The sequence below is a fragment of the Telmatherina bonti genome, assembly GCF_933228915.1.
Source record: "Telmatherina bonti genome assembly, chromosome: 15".
Classification (NCBI taxonomy): Eukaryota; Metazoa; Chordata; class Actinopteri; order Atheriniformes; family Telmatherinidae; genus Telmatherina; species Telmatherina bonti.
Genome location: NC_136613.1, coordinates 7,527,803 through 7,546,248, shown reverse-complemented (window position 1 = coordinate 7,546,248; position 18,446 = coordinate 7,527,803). Strand labels below are relative to the sequence as shown.

Genomic DNA, 18,446 nt, shown 5'->3' with positions numbered 1-18,446 from the left:
GCTGTATTTCGTGTTTTTTTTTTTCTGAACCAGAAGTACTTTGCTCTGGTTAGGGGGTACTAGGGTGAGAACTGCTGGTCTATACGTAGGATTTTAGTGCTGTTGGGTCTTATATTTGTGTTCTGATATGTACAGAATACAAAAAGTATGTTTTCAATGGAGTATTTCTTTGTTGTGAAAATACTAGCAATAATTTTTTAAAACTTGGAAAGCCTGCTTATTTCTCTTTTTAAATGGAGCAACATTTAAACTGGAAATGCGGATGTTGACTGGGCAGAGGAGATGAGTTTGTGGGTTGTCTCCATGAAAAATGGGCCTAATCTTCTCTGCCATGCCAAAAAAACTGATTCTGCTGCAGACTTTTTGAGTTTTTGGTCCAGGTGTGGACAATGAGACACTGTTGAGCGTGGACCTTGCTACTTTGGCTAATTGGGATTATAGGGTAAAAATAAAAAGAAGATACATAAAATGCTTTGCTGATCGCTGCACCGACAGGGTGTCAGCCTTTCAGTGGACACTGTGTGATGGTGTGGGGTGGCATCTACCTCACTGGAAGTCATCGCAACGCAAAGATAACTGGAGATGAAATTCTAAACCCAGCCGTTATCCCATATCTCCTGCTTAGGACTGATGTCTCGGTGCGAGGCCTCTGCAGAACTGGATTACATGCAGAAGAGGAAATTCTGCCCATTGATTCCGGTGTGTTGGGGAAGGGTTGCATCAATAAGTTGCAGGAAGGTCGATCTTGAGGACCGGACCTGGGCACCCCTTCTCTAAGATGTTAGTGCTGGCCCCCGTGGAGTGAGGTTTTTCAGAGACTACCTAAAAAACTTGAGAGTAGAGGACATAATGAGATGCAGTCCTGACCTCGATTATCCATTTATCATTGAGATCTATTTTCATCAAATTCTGTTCAATACTGAGTAAATTATATCCAACATTTGTGTTCATAAAATGAAAACTAAGCATTTGTTTGAGCCTTTCTACAACTGTGGTAATATTAAAGAGTATAATTAATCCAACTGTGACTAAAAAGAGTGTGAAAGATTTTTAAAAAACAATTTTTTTAAGCGAGGACATGGATCTACTCTTTTGCCCATGTGCTGTTGCAAAATAAGGAAATATAAAACAAGACAGACATGGATATAATGCTATTTTGTACCAAGAAAATTTGTAGAATACATTTTAAATTCTTGGAGGTATTAAAAGTAAGAACATAATTTAATAAGTAATACAAAAAAAAAAAAAAAGAAAGAAAGAGATGCCTATCATGAACCCCAGCTCTTTGTGTGTGTGTGTGTGTGTGTGTGTGTGTGTGTGTGTGTGTGTGTGCCAATGTGGATCCTTAAGATTGGTTTGATGTGAATGTTTTATGTGTTTTATCTATGTGAGTGTGTGTAAAAAGTGAGTATACGTGTAAGACTTTGGGTAAATTCTTTATTTTTGTATGTGAAGGCAGGTTTTAAACCTCGTTTTATTCTTGCTTTTTATTTTGTAAATCACTTTCTGCTACTTTTGTATTAAAAGTGCTAATTAAATAAACTTTAATTGATGATTGATTGATTTGAGGACAAAGAAAATCTTTATTAATTAAATAGGCAGACTAAGTTGACTTGATCCAAAATCTTGTGGTTTACGCTTTAAAATGTCTAAACTTTTACCAAAGTTTTTTATTACATTTAGCAGCCATAATGGTTAATCGCTTTGTTCCAGGAAATGATCTAATGGGGGATTTTATTATCTGCTTTTCAACTATTAGGTTTACGATCCGAGATGGAGGTGAATCAAAGTATCGCGATACTTGTGTAACATTTCACAAGTCTGAGGTTACATATCTCGCGCTACTTGAACACCCGGTATCTCATTCCACCACGGTCGAGCCTGCTGGGAGGGGGTTTCAGCTCAACAGCTTCGCAGTAATCATATAATTTAGAAAGTCTATCCGAGTTTATACTTATAAAAACAAACCGTGTCTTTTATTTATTTAAAGTTAACGTATCGGTGTAGCTTACTTTACGGGTAAACGTCGTTGAAGACATTAATTTGTATTTAAGGAAAGCTAAGTTTAAATTTGAGATCAGCCGGTGGTGCTAACAAAGAAAATCCTTTCTCTTCGGAAATAATCCCCACTACTCTCTTTAGTTATGAGTCATGTGGTCGTTGATAATCCACACGGTCTAGATCAGCAGGTACGTGGTTTTATTTTCATTGTTTTTTTGACTTGTGAAGTTTGTGATTTTCCGTGACGCACACATAGTTTTGACAGAGAGGCTGGGAGCTTCGTTAGCTTAGCCGGTAGCTAAGCTAACATGGTGGTTGCTAAAATGGCAGTGGGGTAGGGAGCTTCGTTAGCTTAGCCACTAGCCGGTAGCTTATGCGCTAGCTAAGCTAACATGGTGGTTGCTAAAATGGCAGGGGGGGTAGGGAGCTTCGTTAGCTTAGCCGGTAGCTAAACCGGTAGCTAAACTAACATGGTTGCTAAAATGGAGGATATCTCGCTGCAGTGGATTGTGATGGCGGAACTTATTACGTCGAGCCAGCGCACTCTGTTATCGACTCTGTTCAATGTTTACCCTTTAAACATGCTTAACTACAAACAAAACCCTGGCTAACGCGTTTCCAACGTCGATAAGGGGAAAAAAAAAGAAGTTGTCACAGTTAATGGAAGATTACAGGGTTGGCTAATACGTTGCACCCGGCCGGCTTCCTATCAAAGCAGCCCGGCTGATGAGGCCTCCAGAGCCTGAAACGTGGCGCAGGAAAAAAAGAAAGTGTTGGCAGCGACCATTAATGCGTCTGACGTTCTTTTCTTCCCTTTTTAACTATTTAATTTAGTTAAGGACCGGATAACCCAGTCAAATACACTTTTTGAAGCGTGATATTAAAATATCATTAAAGGAAAGTTTTTCACTTTTTTTTAAATGAAAGCTTGTGAAGATTTTTTAACTTAAATTTTACAAGTATTCCGCTTTGAACGATCATGTTAAATGTCTTTGACAATCTAAAAGTTAATAAGCTCTTAACGTATTAACAAATGTTCTAAAACTCCTATTTAAGGGTTAAAAATCCTTTTAATATTCTCATAATAAACACCCAACAGTAAGTGATTTACCTTTTTTACGAGTTATTCCCTACACTGGTTGGCTGCTCCTTAATGGTCTATTTTATATTTATGTAGCTACACGTCATGATGGCTGTTGTCCAACAACAGCAGTGTACACACTTTTATTCTGTAAAATGAAGCTTTAATGGGTAAAATTGTCATGAATTTTCGGTCCTTTTTTTTTTTTTTTTAAACAAGTCAGTTCATTTTAGTTGTCTGTTTGGATCTAAATTACATTTCTCAACATTTTCCTTTTCTCTTTTTACAGCTTGCTGCCCTAGACTTGAACTCTGCTGACGGACAAGGCGGAGGAACTGGCAGTAAGTAATAAATCAGGATTAGGTACCAATGTAACAATAAACAACTTTTGAAAGTTTCTGCCCTATACTCCTTAAGCTCCTTTGTAGCTCAGGATATAAACATAGATGCATATTTGAGTGGTGTTTTACTTTCTAATTTCTTGAAATAAGGCCATCATCTTTGCAATCAAAATTGGATTTGTCAAATTAATTAAAAAATTTGGCCCATTTTTTTAAACTAGTAATTAAATATTTATCATATTTAACTTTTTGTTTATCTTTTAACACTTGATAGCCATTGATTTATCTTGCATCTAATTTCTTCTTTCAGAGTAAAATATCATCCACTGTTGGTCTGGTTTTATGGTGCTTTATCAAAGACTTAATTGAAGTTTCCTAGTAAAGAATGTGTGACTGTTTTCTAGCGAAAGAGGACGATTTCTTTATTACGTGGCTGAATGTGTGGGGTTGAGTATTTTAACAGGAGTTTCTCTCTACAGGGCGTTACATTCCACCTCACTTGAGGAACAAAGATGCTGCCAAAAATGGTGAGTTTAATAATAATCTGAGACAACAAATGCAAGTTTTGTTTTCTTGATGTTAATGGGATTTTATTTGACACTTTTGTCTTTTATACTAAAGTTAGGGTGTGTGTTGTTCTTTAGATGTTGTCATTGTCTTCCTTGTAGTAGACACCAGTCAGTTTTTTTTTTTGTTTTTTTTTTTAAACAGGTGAGCCACAGCTAAAAGTTACTCTAATGGGGGTCACAAGCAGACGAAAGAATTGTGTGTAATTAAAGGGATACCACATAAATTTTGACCACTAGGGGCGCCAAACCTGCAACTTCTCTCAGGCCACATGACACTGCCATAAAATGGAAAAAAACTAAACCGTCTCCTTTTTTGCAAAATGATTAGGGAGTCTCATTAACTTTGGTCTGTAGCCGATTCAGCTTTGACTAGCAGCATTTAGCCCTTTAAACCGCGAAATACAGATGTTTACTGCAATGTTCTGCAGCTCATCAGGCTCTTACTGTCTTTTTTTTTTTTTTTTTTAAATAAATGCTGAATGAAAGATGTGAAGGTAATTTTGGTACGTTTGGACAACAGGGAAACTGCTAACATAGCAGTCAGATAATTAATTTTTAGTTGCCAAAAAAGTTGTTGTGGCTTCCTGAGTAGCTTTTGTCAACTGCATATAAGACTGAGCACACAAAAGGACAACACACAACCCCAATAAAACCTTCTCTTTTTTTTGGTAAAAGCCCATCAGAGCATGGTAAAAGCAAGCACGTTTGAGAAGAAATTTGGTGAGGCTCTGAAACATTTCATAACATTAATCTTTACCGGTCAAGAAAACCAAAGAAATTTAAGAAAAAAAAAATTTGGTACTTTAGCTGTGGCATAGAGGTCATGACATTGGTGCACAGATTGAGGAGATAAAAGCCATGTCAGATGGGTTTCATGTCTGTGCAATGTGGCATAAGGTTCACGTAGGGCAAGCGGTACCACATGTTGGCTTCACCTCAGACTGCTCGAATGGGGCTTATTCAAATTGTTTAACCATTTCCCTGAGTGGTTTATCCATAAACTCGTTCTTTGGCTGGTGAAACGTCTCACATGTGAACAAGACGAGTGCTAGCTGTTGGCTGCTCTGATAAGGGAGTTGTGGTGGGTGGGTTGGTTTATCTGTGTTAAAGTCAGGAAATTGGTCACCTTAGATTTTTTTTTTTTTTTTTCCCCTCAAAGGCTTTGAGTTGGCACAGATTGTGCCTGCCATATGCTGCCAGATCATTTTACTTTTAAAACAAACTTGGCATCATGGTACTATCATTGCTCACTTGACCTTTTTTTCTCATCTTACTGTTTTCTTTTTCCACAGCAGGAAATGCTTATTCCGCTGGTAGACAGTGCGGTTATTCAGTGGCACCAGTAAATTTCTGTAAGTCCCTTCTGTCTGCTTTTGCTGAGGGCAACTTGCATTTTCAGATGCATGAAATAGCCTTTTTTTCACACCAGCAAAGCCAATGAAAAAGAGAGACGGTTATGTTACAGCTGTACATGTAACAAGACGTCAGGTTGTTAATTGTTGTGCTTCACTCTGCTGAAATGCTTGCAATCACAATTAAAACTATTTGATGTGAGCATAAGCTTGTTGAATATTTTTTTTAGTTTCTCAGTTAAACTTTTAAAGCAGAATATATTTAATACTACACTCATGCCCATATTTCACCTGCAATGTCCCCTAAAGTTTCCTTGAAGCAGTGCCCACAACCATGGCAGGCTGAGATTCAGCAAAGACAAAGAAATAACTATGCTTCAGGATGGGATGACTGTCAGATTGGTAATTATTTAATGTCAAACCCAAACGACAAAAAAAACAAAAAACAAAACAAAAAAAACCCTGCATGAGCCAGTACTCCTGGGTGAATCTTTTTATAGACTCCTTCCCTACTTTTGCTCAGGTTACCCAAGACTGGCCTCTCAAGAGCTTGCCTTTTACCATGCCTACAGTGGCGGTTGGCGAAACAGATGTGGTATACCTTGACCTCCACCTGCATGCCATGCCACCTAACTGTTGGCATAGTGTATATATAGCTAAACAATGGGGCACTTGTACCGTGCTCTTGCTTTGTCATGGTCACTTGATGAAAGCAGCAGAAATCTGGGCCTAACACTGCTTTGTCATCGCTTGCAAATGAAATTGCTTCTGGTGCATGATGATGGTGCCTTAAGGACTGCACTGCATCACTTGTGTGGCTGACTAATGATTGATTGAGACGACTTCACTTGGGGAAAACTTGCTTTGTTATCCAATCGCCAATCATTTAACTCTTCTATAGCTTGAGTTGTATTCATTCACTTCAAATCCGGAGTCTCTTTTTGGTTTGTGCGCTTTGAATCTTTGTCTCTGCCTCTTGGCGTGCTGTTAAGTATTGAGTAGGCTTATTGATTGCTGTGCAGAGTGCCTTTGTCCTTTGCAGGCTTTTGTGCCAGCAACTCACCACTCGGGGGAATTTCTGTAATCGCTCCTCTTTTAAGGTTTTCTGAGACAGAAACCTGCAATATTAGTTGGAGCATCACTGAATTTCTTCAAAATTGTGTGATTATAGGTTGTCCTTCTTGGCCTTTTCTTTGGCACTTTGATTAAACAAGGACAGTTGGGTCCAGCTATTTTTTGCTTTGAATCAGAGAAATCATCTGAGTAAGCCAATCATTTTACTTCAGCCTGGCATGTTACAAACTTTAACTAAACTAAGCTTATCTGAGTCTTAATTAAACTCAGATAAGCTTGCTGGACGAGCTTATCTGAAATGTGTTGAACTCTGGAAGCTGTGTGCCAAACATCAAGATTAAAATGGGTAGATAAATTTGGGGCTGTTTGGGCGTATCCATTCAAGTTGAATTAGTCATGTTGAAATTATAATCTGTTTTTGTTTGACATAGCGCTGTCTTGCAGAATTAAGCTCCATCTTTACTGCATGGTGTGCACTTTTGTCTCATACTAGTCTGCATGACTAAATTCTGCCACAAAGTTTAAAAGTAGAGCTCAAGGGTGTATAAAAAGGAGAATCCACCTTCCCAAAAACCTGCAGTTGTGCTCCCTGAAAGCAGGTGTGTATCTAGGGGTGTAATCTGCATTTTATTTTTCTAATTAAAATAATCTGTTGAACAAAACGGTCCTGTTAGTTAAAAATAGTCTCATAGAAATATGGATTCACCATTAAAGCCCCTACCTGCATGGTGGATACTCAGATCAGTATTTGAGACGGCAATTTTGCAATTTGCTTGTGTGAGTTGCCAGAAGGCTTTTGTGTGCAGACGTAAATGGAGCTTTGTGATGGATGCATTTACCTGTCGGCTCACCGGTTTAAGCAAAGACATTCACCACAGATATATAATCAGCTCCCTTTTAAGCAGTTAAAAAGTGATTAGATCTGTGTGGTTGGTCAGCCTCCTGGCGCTTCTATTGCCTCAGATACCGTTACAAGGCAGTGCTAACTGTCCCCTTATAACCAGCTTCTTCCTCATTCTGTACTGATTGGTGTGGCCACCGATGGGGAAAGATGCCACAGCCAGATCGTAGTGGTAAATGTCCCACTCAGGCAGAAACAGTGTAGTTGGACATTTGGTACAGACGATTCCCGTTGATTGGGTTTGTTTAATTAGTCAGCAGATTGTCTTTTATAAATGCTTTTGTATGACTGCATAAAAAAAACACATTTTTGCTAGTTTGTGTGGAGCAACAGCTGAGACAAACTTTTTTGAGATTATATTTCTGCTTAAATTGACCATTTTAGTTCAGTATCGTTTTTTTATTTTTTATTTTATTTGCTTAAACATCAGCTTCATGTCACTTTTCTCCTTCTCTGTATTCCAATGAAGATTCGCCTGGATGGGATGCCGGACGCGCCAATGGATTTGTGAACGGTTACCATGACAACCGCTCAAACGGGGGGTTCGGAGGCCGTGGACCCCCTCGCAACGATAGAGGTGGGCGTGGCGCCTACCGTGGTAACAGGGGTGGAGGCTCGTTTAATCAACCATTACAAAATGCAGGTGGGGGCATCTGTTCTTTAAAGCGTCAAACTGTAGCCGTAGATGTAAAACTCCACCCTCCCCCCCAACAATTTTTTTATTCAGTTTTTATATTAATCAAATTACTACGCATTTGTCTTCTTTTTTTTCTTTGTAAAAGAAAAGCTCTTAACTAGCAACGTTAGCGCTACAGTTCGAAGAATTTGAACCGTCTAACAGCATTTTGCTTTAAGGGAAACACGGGTATGCTGGTAAGAAACTGGCTTCATCTCATGATGTCCTGGCAGCTGATTTGCCAAATATATCTAAAAGAATATTAGTGACAGGCTTTTGGTTTTTCCCACCTTCCCTTTAGGGTTTGGGGGTTTTGAAAACAAAGATGGTGGCTGGGGAGGACCTCCAAGAGATGCAGCCTACAACAGCTTTGGAGGACGTAATGACAGGTCCAAGTCTGCCTTCTTCAATGACCGTGGGGCCGGCTCAAGAGGAAGGTGTGTACCTGCTGTTTCATCGGTTATCTCTTTGCTTTCTGTTCATAGACTGTACATAAAAAGGATGGACGTAACCCTGTAGATTTTTGAAAAGCTGAACTGGTTCCCACTGTACCCATCTTGGCATGATTGCCACCTATCAAACTCTGAGCTGCCTGTAGCTAAAAGCTAGCCATGCTAATGGGAGCTAACCAGCTAACAGAGGTAGTCAGGCTAAAGCTAAGGTACGCTGTTAGCCAGCTAAAAATGCTGAAGGATATTAGATACCTGTCAATCAAAACGACCCCCCCCCCCCCCCCCCCCCCCCCCCCAAATTATGCTGAACTTCAAAATTAAATAACATCTAAATGGATGACTTCCCTCATAGTTGTCATGAAGGTAAACCTGACCCATTAAACATTTTACAGCCTGGTATATAAACACATTTTAGGTTTATTTCTGCTGTGAATTTGGCCCTTTTAACATGACTCCCTTTTAAAGCCCCTAGTGGATGAGGGGGGAAACTGCAGTTTTGATACTTAAATTTAAGCTTGAATTTAGTCTAAAACAAAACGATCTAAAGAGATAAGAAACAAGTGACTTTTCTGTTGAAACTTGAAGTACTTTTTTTTTTTTTTTTTTAAATTGTGTGTGTCTAAATGTCCAGATATGAGCGTGGGGGCTTTGCTGGTGGAGGAAACAGCCGCTGGGTGGAGGATGCCAGAGAGGACGACTGGTCCAAACCCACTGCTCCCAACGAGCGTCTGGAACAGTGAGTCCAATCCCCACCCCCCCACACACACACACACAGTCTCGACCTCATTATCTGTACTCAAACTAAACCAAAGTTTTCTTTCCCATCTTCCAGTGAGCTTTTCTCTGGAAGCAACACAGGGATAAATTTTGAGAAGTATGATGATATTCCTGTGGAGGCTACTGGAACAAACAGCCCACCCCACATCGAGAGCGTAAGTCTGTCCCTTTTTTTTGTTCTTTTTATTTAATAAAAGAAGAATTTTGTCTTCATCTTTGGCCCGTCTGATTCTCCTTTAGTTCCATGATGTGGACATGGGGGAGATTATCATGGGGAACATCACCCTGACCAGATACACTCGTCCCACCCCGGTTCAGAAGCATGCCATCCCAATCATCAAGTCTAAGAGAGACCTGATGGCCTGTGCCCAGACCGGTTAGTTTTCCCGTTTAGTGTCTGAAAAACTGAAAACTTAATGTTATTCCATGTGATGGAGCTTAATCCCTGCTGTGTTTCAGGCTCCGGTAAGACAGCTGCTTTCTTGCTGCCAGTGTTGAGTCAGATCTACACTGATGGACCAGGAGATGCTCTGCAGGCTGCTAAGAACAGCGGACAGGTAGTGGAGAAACTTCACAATACCTGAACATGCCCAACGTGACTGTTTGACTCGTCCTAATCCTCGTATTATTTATGTTTTTAGGAAAATGGAAGGTACGGCCGCCGTAAGCAGTACCCAATCTCCCTCGTCCTGGCTCCGACCAGAGAACTGGCCTTGCAGATCTATGATGAGGCGAGGAAGGTGGGCTTAAAGCTTAAATACCTCCTTCTGGCATCATGTTTCCCATTAAATGTCAAATCACAGCGCTTCTTTATTTTCCTGGTTTCCAGTTTGCCTACCGCTCTCGTGTGCGTCCCTGCGTGGTTTACGGCGGTGCAGATATTGGTCAGCAGATCAGAGATTTGGAGAGAGGCTGTCACCTGCTGGTGGCCACACCCGGACGTCTGGTTGATATGATGGAGAGGGGCAAGATCGGCCTGGACTACTGCAAGTCAGTAAAGCTTCAGAATAAAAAAAAAACTAAACTAAAAGGTCATGTAGGTGTTTAATGGTAACTAAACACGAAACGTTTCCACAGTTACTTGGTTCTGGATGAAGCTGACCGCATGTTGGACATGGGCTTCGAGCCACAGATCAGGCGCATTGTGGAACAAGATACAATGCCACCGAAAGGCATCCGTCAAACTATGATGTTCAGCGCCACTTTCCCCAAAGAGATCCAGGTACGTTGGCTGATGAGCAAACAGGCTTGTGGTCCGCAGACTTTTATTATCGTACTCATCATATAATTATATTGTAATGAATTATTTATAGGGCGCTGCACTTTCTGCGATCACGGAATCGCGGAATTGGCAGATTAAAACGGAATATATTTTTTAATGCGGGACATTACAGAAGTTTACTTAATTTGTTCAAAATCAAGTTTATAATTTAAAAAAAAAAAAAATCACCTGAACAGCCATACAATTAATTATATAATTATTATTATTATTAAACATCAATAAAACACATTTAGAATTACATGTGTAAATGTTTTCATCTTTTTATCACAGGAGTTAAACACCAATACTTGGATAGATGCAACAGCTCAACAGTTTCTCAAACATTACAACTCCATAAATTAGTGCTTGTTTTTGATGCACTTTAATGTACTGTATTGAGGACATGTCTTGTCTGTCACCTCAAATTTAAAGTACATTTTTATTTCATTTGTGTACATTAGTTATTTAAATAAAAAAACATTGTTTTTGGAAATAAAATAGGAATAAAAAGTTTTTAAAAAAAAAAGGGGGGGGGGGGGGATTCCCAAATAATGGAATTCCCAAAATATAAATTGGAAAAAACAAAATTTAGGAAAAAATAAAATGGAATTTGAGAAAAAATAACAGATTTTATAGGGCCCTATATAATACACAGAATCAGTGTCACCTTACACACAATAAATGTAGCTGTGCAGCATTAAATCGTACTGATGACAGTAAAAATGATGGCAGTGACATTATAGTGATCTATAATATTTAAATACACTTGTGGATCTTTGCAGTAATAATAAATATTTTCAGATTCTGGCTCGTGACTTCCTGGAAGACTACATCTTCCTGGCAGTGGGGCGTGTTGGTTCCACCTCAGAAAACATCACACAGAAGGTGGTTTGGGTGGAAGAAACTGATAAGAGGTCTTTCCTCCTGGACCTGCTCAATGCCACAGGTAGGAAACACACACACACACACACAAACACACAGCTTTACTTATTCCCTCCGTCTGAAGCTAACATGGTCCTGTATCTCAGTCGGCTCCATAACAAGCTAATAATATTGATTTTGCTGTATCTCTGCTAACAAACTTTCATGATGGTGAGGCCGTTTAGTGGGGTTGGTTTATCATTCAGGGGGTTAAGACACATGCCGGGTTTCCGTCTCATGATGATGTTTAAATTGTGTACTGAGCAGCCTTGCGTTTACTGGCTGGTTTGGTTTTATCTCAGTTATTCCCAGTGAGGTTCAGGAAAATGTGACAGAGACCCCAGAGAAGCCGGGTAAGTGTAAACAAAGTCACAACTTCACTCTGAGCCACAAGCCAGAAACATTACATCCCACAGCTCATCCTGTCCCTCCTCCTCCCCCCAGCTCCCATGCTGCCTCAGTTTGTTTTGTTTCTTTCATTTCCAGTGAGTTTGCTGGACCAACAGCATTTTTTTTTTTTGCCTTGCACTGTTTGCATTCTAAATCTCTGTAATGAAGGAGAATTCCCACTTAGTGTTGCATCTCTGGCACCACAGTCAGCTGACTCGGCATCAATCTGGCCTGTTTTCTCCCAGACTCAGGTGGTTGATATGTTTAACAGAACTGGTAACAAGACAACTAAAATGGGACGTTACTGTGGTTTTTATTTTACCTTCACTGCACCCTGGTGAAGGAGCCTTGTGGTTTCAATACTTTTTGTGCCATTTCCTTAATTTTCAAGGCTACCACAAAAAAAATGAGATTCCTGTCATGAGAGAAGCTGCAGTTTGGACTTTAAGGTCGTCAGTCTGGAGTTTTGTGGTGGAAGCGGCTTATTTCTCCTGGCTCTAGCCAGAGTGCATTGGCAAAAGGGTTTATCAGCGTCTGCTGGGACCCAGAATGGCCTGACCTCCCCTATCGCCCCTCATTTATGAAGCTTTCTTTTTTTTCCTGATAGCCATTAATGCCAGATATGTGGGTTAATTTGTTGATCAAACTGTTAAATGGTTCGGTTATTGTTTATTTTTAAGTGCTCCCATTAAATAAACAGTGGAGGGTTAATGGTTGTCAGTAAACGTAAAGCTTTTTATGCAACCCTCGTCTTCATTTATAAGTTGCCATTTTTGTTTTTTTTTCTGCCTTGATCTTAGGGTTGCCTCTTCATGAGACACTTTTAAGTTACTTTTTCCTCATTAGTTACACAAACAAATCTGTTCTTATTGATGATGTTTTTTCTCATTTTCTGGTCACGCAGGTAAAGATTCCCTGACTTTGGTGTTTGTTGAAACAAAGAAAGGCGCGGATGCTTTGGAAGACTTCCTTTACCGCGAGGGTTACGCCTGCACCAGCATCCACGGAGATCGATCCCAGAGAGACCGAGAGGAAGCGCTGCATCAGTTCCGGTCTGGGCGCTGCCCCATCCTGGTGGCGACAGCTGTGAGTTTTCCTACATTCTGCTAGACCCAAGAGTTAAGAGACTTTTTTTTTTTGTTTGTTTTCCTTCAGAATTAGGTGGTTACATGGTCATTTTTCATCTTTTTAAAGCAGATTTTCTACGTTTTCTCTTTGTTAAAGGTCTTCCGGCTCTAAACATCTCGTTATCACCAAAAACCTCTCAGCAGTAGCTCACTTTAGGATTTGATCTACGTCTTTAAAGCATGTTTAGGCTGCTCAGATTTCCAGTTACTCTGAAATGTGCTGATCTCCGTATCAGACCAATCACGTCTTGGTTGTGAAACTCTCGTCTAGTTTAAGTTACAGGAACTAAACATCCAAAGAGTAGAATATTTTATTTAGTTTGTCCTGAGCTGCTGTTCATTCAGGAAGAAAACTGCATGTTTGTCTTTTTATCTGCTGCTTTTAAAGATCGGCTTCATGGTTTCACACATCTGTGTGACTGATTTGAACTTATTTTTTCCACTTGAGTTGTGCCAAATTTGATCAAAACTGTCTAAAAGCATCTCTGCACAGAAAGTTTGTTTGGATGAATTCCTGGAGGGAAACTGAGCCAACTGGGTCAGTGAGGAGTCTTGCGGCCTTGGCTGAACTGGCAAATCAGTTTTTCCGTATTGCGATGCAAATGAGAGGAAAATCTCAACCGTGTTTCTTTGTGCTCTTACCAGATGTTTTTCCCCTCCTCTCTGCTGTTCAGGTGGCGGCTCGAGGTCTGGACATTTGCAATGTGAAGCACGTCATTAACTTTGATTTGCCCAGTGACATAGAGGAATACGTTCACCGTATTGGCCGTACGGGACGTGTGGGGAACCTTGGTAAGAGCCTGCTTCCTTTTTTTTCATAAAAGCCTGGTGTAACATCTGCATTTCAGGACCTGCCATGTCATCATTTATCTCTAACATTGTCTTCAGGACTGGCCACGTCGTTCTTTAACGACAAAAACAGCAACATAACCAAAGATTTGCTGGACATCCTGGTTGAGGCCAAGCAGGAGGTTCCCTCCTGGCTTGAAAGCCTGGCCTACGAGCACCAGCACAAGAGCAGCAACAGAGGACGCTCCAAAAGGTAACGATGCTACTCTGCATAATGCCACAAACTTTTTGGTAAAAGGAACACTGGTTACAAAGCTACAACTCATTATTGGTACATTTTGATGCTTGAAATAATTTTTTTTTTTTTTTAATTCCCCCAAAAACATTTTAAAAATGGCAAAAAAGTTTGTTTTTCTCTTAAAGCTCTCGTACAGTTTATTAATAATGGAGTAATTTACTGCGGTTTCACCCGACACACACTTGTTTGTTTGTAGATGCAGCAAAATGTTTGCAGCTCAGACTTTATGTGAAAATATTCCTGCAAACCTGTAAGATGCCTAAAAATGGCAAGCCCTGTTTTTTTCACATCCAATAGTGTAAAAAGAGGAATTTAAAATAAAATAACAAATACAATGAAACATCACCGTTAAATAGCAGAACTGATTCCCACGTCTTTCCATCCCCCCCACCCCCCCACCCCCCCAACAAAACACCACAATTACCAGTCCAAACCAAAAATAATGGGCTCAACACACGCGATGTGACAATGTACTTTTGTTTGATTTGAATACGATTTTTTATTTTATTTATTTGTTTTAGGTGGCAATTCGATTTAAATTGCAATTCTCACGATTCTTTGATATTGCTGATTTTTGTTGAATAAAAACAAATAAATTAACAAAATATGTTTTCTTCATTTTCATTTCAATTAGGAAAGAACAGCAGCCAGGCCATCGTTCTTCTGCTATGATGCCCGAGAAGACTAGTATAAAAAGATCAATAAAAACAATAGAAGTTAGATAAATTTTGTAATGGATTATTTTTATTTATTTTGGGGAAAAACTTATTTTAACAAAAAATTAATTTAAAAACTGTGAATCAAAAGATCCAGATATTAAACTTTTTTTTCGATTCAATTTCCCTAAGCAGCAGTGTCACCCGTCACTACGATCTCTTGTCTCCAAGAAATTTGATTGTTCGTGATAATCAGAAGGAATTTTGGGTTGTTTTTTTTTTTTTTTCTTTTACTGCAGTATGACACATATAACTCTACTTTACAAAAGGATTAAAAAATAAAAAAAAAACCTAATAAGTTACCATCCTGGTGAAGGTCGTGTCAGATCTCAGGACCAGTCTAAAAAAATCATGTTAAACTTTGAACAGTCAATGAAACTCACTGATTGGTTGCAGCGTCGTGCAACAGCGGCAAAAGTTGAACATTTTTCAGCTTTCTTCGTGCTCATCGTGTGCACGTCCACATGAACAGGAATAACATAAATGTCACCCGTGTGTCGAGCCCATGAATGAGCAAATAATAATGGTGCTAATAGTGATTTATCTTATTTAATAACAAGCTCTAAATAAATGTTATCTTGTTCAGGTTCTCTGGCGGTTTCGGAGCTCGAGATTACCGTCAGTCGTCTGGAGGCTCTGGAGGCTTCAACAGCAACCGTTCAGGACGCAACACTGGGAGCCACGGAGGAAACCGCGGCTTTGGTGGAGGTAAGCAAACTATTGGGCTTCATTTTCATGTTTAGACTTGTAGATCCTTGTCCTGGACCCCCAACAGCTGCATTTCCACCACAGATGGGTTGATTTATACACAACACACGGTTGTTGTGCTCATATTTATTCATACCCTTTTATTAAAGGAGGAAAATAAACAGCTGCCTGTAAAATAAGCTGAAATTAACAAAAGTAATGAGAAATAAAATTTTTATGAAAATCATGACATTATTTTCTAATTCTGGTTCAATAGAAATATTTTTTAAAAAGCAAACAAATAAGATAATTTATTACATATTCCATCAGTCATAAAGTAATATTTAGTTGAAGAATCCTTTAATGTTTCCGCTCCAGTCAGGTGTTTTCTGTTCCTCTCAGTCAGACTTCTGCACCTGTTGACAGGTATTTTGTCCCACTGTTCAACAGAAAAGTGCTCTAATTTGTCCAGGACACATTTGTTTGTTTGTTTTTTTGTTTTCTTTAACTCAATTAAATGAAAAAACGGTGTCTTGTATTGCTAAATTATATTTTTTGCAAAAAAAATTTTTTAAAGTCTCCAGTTATTTGAGTGACTGTTGTAAATTCAGCCTTTTCTTTAATGAAATAGGATGAATACATATGAGCACAACTGTATTAAACCCTGACTGCAAAATGTACAAATTAGCAGCGGTTTGCATCAAACAAGAAGCACTTAAATTGCTCAACGCCACTGTTATCACAAGTGGTTTCTTCAGATTAAACAGAAAATGCTTTTTGTGAGCACTGCAGTCTGATTCAGTCCTCAGCAGAGCACCCTTCTGCTTTTATGACCCTCTCCAACGTGATGTATAGCCAGACGTGGACTCTCAAACCCATCCGTCACGGACAAAGGTCTCCAATTCACTCATGTTCCTGGGTTTGCGTGCTGCAACTGCCCCCCCCCCCCCCCCCCCCCCCCACATTTTTGTAAACACAGTTTTTTCTGCAACTTAACCCCTAAAATTGTCTCCACAGGTGGCTTTGGTGGCAACTTCTACAGCAATGACGGCTACGGAGGAAACTACAGCCACTCTGGTAGTGTGGATTGGTGGGGGAACTAGTCAACATAGGAATAGGTTGCCATGCCAACCCAGTGGAAACCACATGTTAACTTAAGCCAGACCATAACAACCTTCCCTGTGTAGCTTCACTGACACACAGTACATTACCAACCCTGGTTCTCTGCCATTCGCTTGGCTCGTAAAGGAGGTGCAGCACGAGGCGCCGGAAATCACCAGCATGTGCGACGCACCGGACACGGCAGAGATTCACACACCTCAGAGTGGGCATGGATGCTGACGTGCGTTGTCTGACAGCAACGTTGGACTTTCATTGTTCAAAGTATTTTTGTTCTTTTTGTGGGGGAGGGGCGGGCTGGGCTGGGGGCAGGGGGAGGGGTGGGGGTACCCAGCAGAGTAACCTGAGGATCATTTGTATGTTAATGTACTGTGCCTTTTGAATTTAAACAGGAAATTTCTATGTTTTTCATTTCACCAGACGAACATGGCCAAGAGCTCTAAATTTGTTTTTACTATTTAGTTTGGTGAAAAATCCTAGAACGGTAAAATAAGCTTGGACTTGATCAAACCTTGGCAAACACTTGGGTGTTGTGACTCTCCAGTCATGACTCCATTTGAACCTCAAATATTTTGCAGGAAACATCATGTAGCTTTTTTTTTTTCTTTTCTATTGTCAAACAGCTAATGGAGCCATTGGTGTATCTGGAACAACTGGGCCACTCTGTGAAGCAACTGCGTTTTAATCCTAAGGGACAAAGTTACGTTTGTTTTCCTTTGTTTTTTGCTCACTCTATCCTGGACAGGCTCCTTTTTTATGGACATGGTCGTCTTGCAAACAGCCATTCCTGTCGTAATCTTAAGAAACACGGAAGTCGTTAAGCTCAGTGCCAACGATCGCTGAGGTAAAAACAAAATGCTGGAACTCGTTACTCCACTTTTCGATTGACTTGACAGTGTTATGGCAGCTAGTATGTTACCAAGTGCTAGCTACATTAAGTGGGTGGTGTTTTTTGGGTTTTTACTTGACATTTTCAGTGCAGGCGTTTTTTGGGTTTTTTTTTTCTTTTTTTTTTGCAAATTTTCTTTTTATAATTGTTTCTCTACAAATGTAAATCATAAGCGATGCATAAAGGACCACAGCATCGGGAGGGCTGAGCGTGGTGGACGTTGGCGTAATCGACCTGCAGCCACGGGGCCCGGATGGTATTCTACGCTTGCAAGTGTTTTGTTTTTTGGTCAAGGAGGAAGGACACGTGAACAGAGTCGCAGGCTTAACTTTACTAAAAAACGTTTTCTCTTTTCAAGCTGCGTTGGAGGCTCATCTTTAAGAGACGGCGATCGCTGAGGGTTTCAATTACCCAGCGATGAGCGGGGTAGAGCTGCATTCCGACCACCAGGATTTACAGCAGGGGGTGGGACATTCACGGGGCGTGATATTTTTCAGTGCACCGCCGCTGGCAGTGGCTTCGGTAGGCGGCCAAAGATGAAGGGGGGGTGTCCACACCTCCTTTCTGGAACATCCAAGTACTGTCAGGGGCTTCTGGGAGTTCTGCTCAGATATTTACAGGAAAAATAAACGAATAATGAAATCTGCGGCTTTTCCTCTTAAAGAGGAGCGGCCATGGAGGGGCAGAGAGGCGGGGGGGGGCGTCCGCAGAAATGCTCCCAAACTCTCATCAGGTGTGTTGTGCCTTGAAACCTTTATGTTTTTCTTAAAGAAAAAGATCTAAAAGCGGATGCACTGACGGCGTTGAGAACTTGAGATTGAATGGTGCTACTTGATTTAGGCGTGTTCGGCCCTTGTATGTCGTGCCCATAAAGTTTTACAAAAAGTTGTTTTATTGCACATCTAGAGTTTTATATAGATGTCTTGGATATGTGTCCTTAAGCTTCCAAATATGTGTGCGGCAGAGATTTCAGGGGGGATAAAGAAGAAATAAAAAACGCAGCTTGTTTACAAAGGGGAAGGGTT

The 18,446-nt window shown here is 40.2% G+C and overlaps 1 protein-coding gene across 8 annotated transcripts; it reads left to right on the top strand.

The window, feature by feature from the left end:
- Nucleotides 1–1,876: 1,876 nt before the first annotated feature.
- On the top strand, nt 1,877–16,816 carry ddx3xa (DEAD-box helicase 3 X-linked a). Of its 8 annotated transcripts, none has more exons than XM_079254369.1 (22): nt 1,877–2,189; nt 3,372–3,423; nt 3,903–3,950; nt 5,288–5,344; nt 5,654–5,746; nt 5,868–5,939; nt 7,789–7,896; nt 8,297–8,432; nt 9,079–9,183; nt 9,280–9,379; nt 9,465–9,600; nt 9,684–9,781; nt 9,866–9,964; nt 10,054–10,214; nt 10,302–10,446; nt 11,287–11,431; nt 11,709–11,759; nt 12,701–12,882; nt 13,598–13,715; nt 13,812–13,965; nt 15,313–15,434; nt 16,431–16,816. In XM_079254369.1, exons 1-22 carry the CDS (start codon nt 2,145–2,147, stop codon nt 16,514–16,516), a joined length of 2,313 nt encoding a protein of 770 aa, XP_079110495.1. In that variant the 5' UTR covers nt 1,877–2,144; the 3' UTR covers nt 16,517–16,816. The 8 variants fall into 8 exon arrangements, with proteins under 8 accessions (XP_079110495.1, XP_079110494.1, XP_079110496.1 ...); XM_079254368.1 differs by having other exon boundaries at nt 5,285–5,344; XM_079254370.1 differs by lacking the exon at nt 11,709–11,759 and having other exon boundaries at nt 5,285–5,344.
- Nucleotides 16,817–18,446: the final 1,630 nt, after the last annotated feature.

Bases quoted from the DNA above. Each gene is read 5' to 3' on its own strand.
- ddx3xa (XM_079254368.1), top strand. From the start codon at position 2,145: ATGAGTCATGTGGTCGTTGATAATCCACACGGTCTAGATCAGCAG. The intron at 3,951-5,284 runs GTGAGTTTAATA...CTTTTTCCACAG, and splicing joins CAAAGATGCTGCCAAAAATG to CAGGAAATGCTTATTCCGCT. The intron at 8,433-9,078 runs GTGTGTACCTGC...CTAAATGTCCAG, and splicing joins GGGGCCGGCTCAAGAGGAAG to ATATGAGCGTGGGGGCTTTG.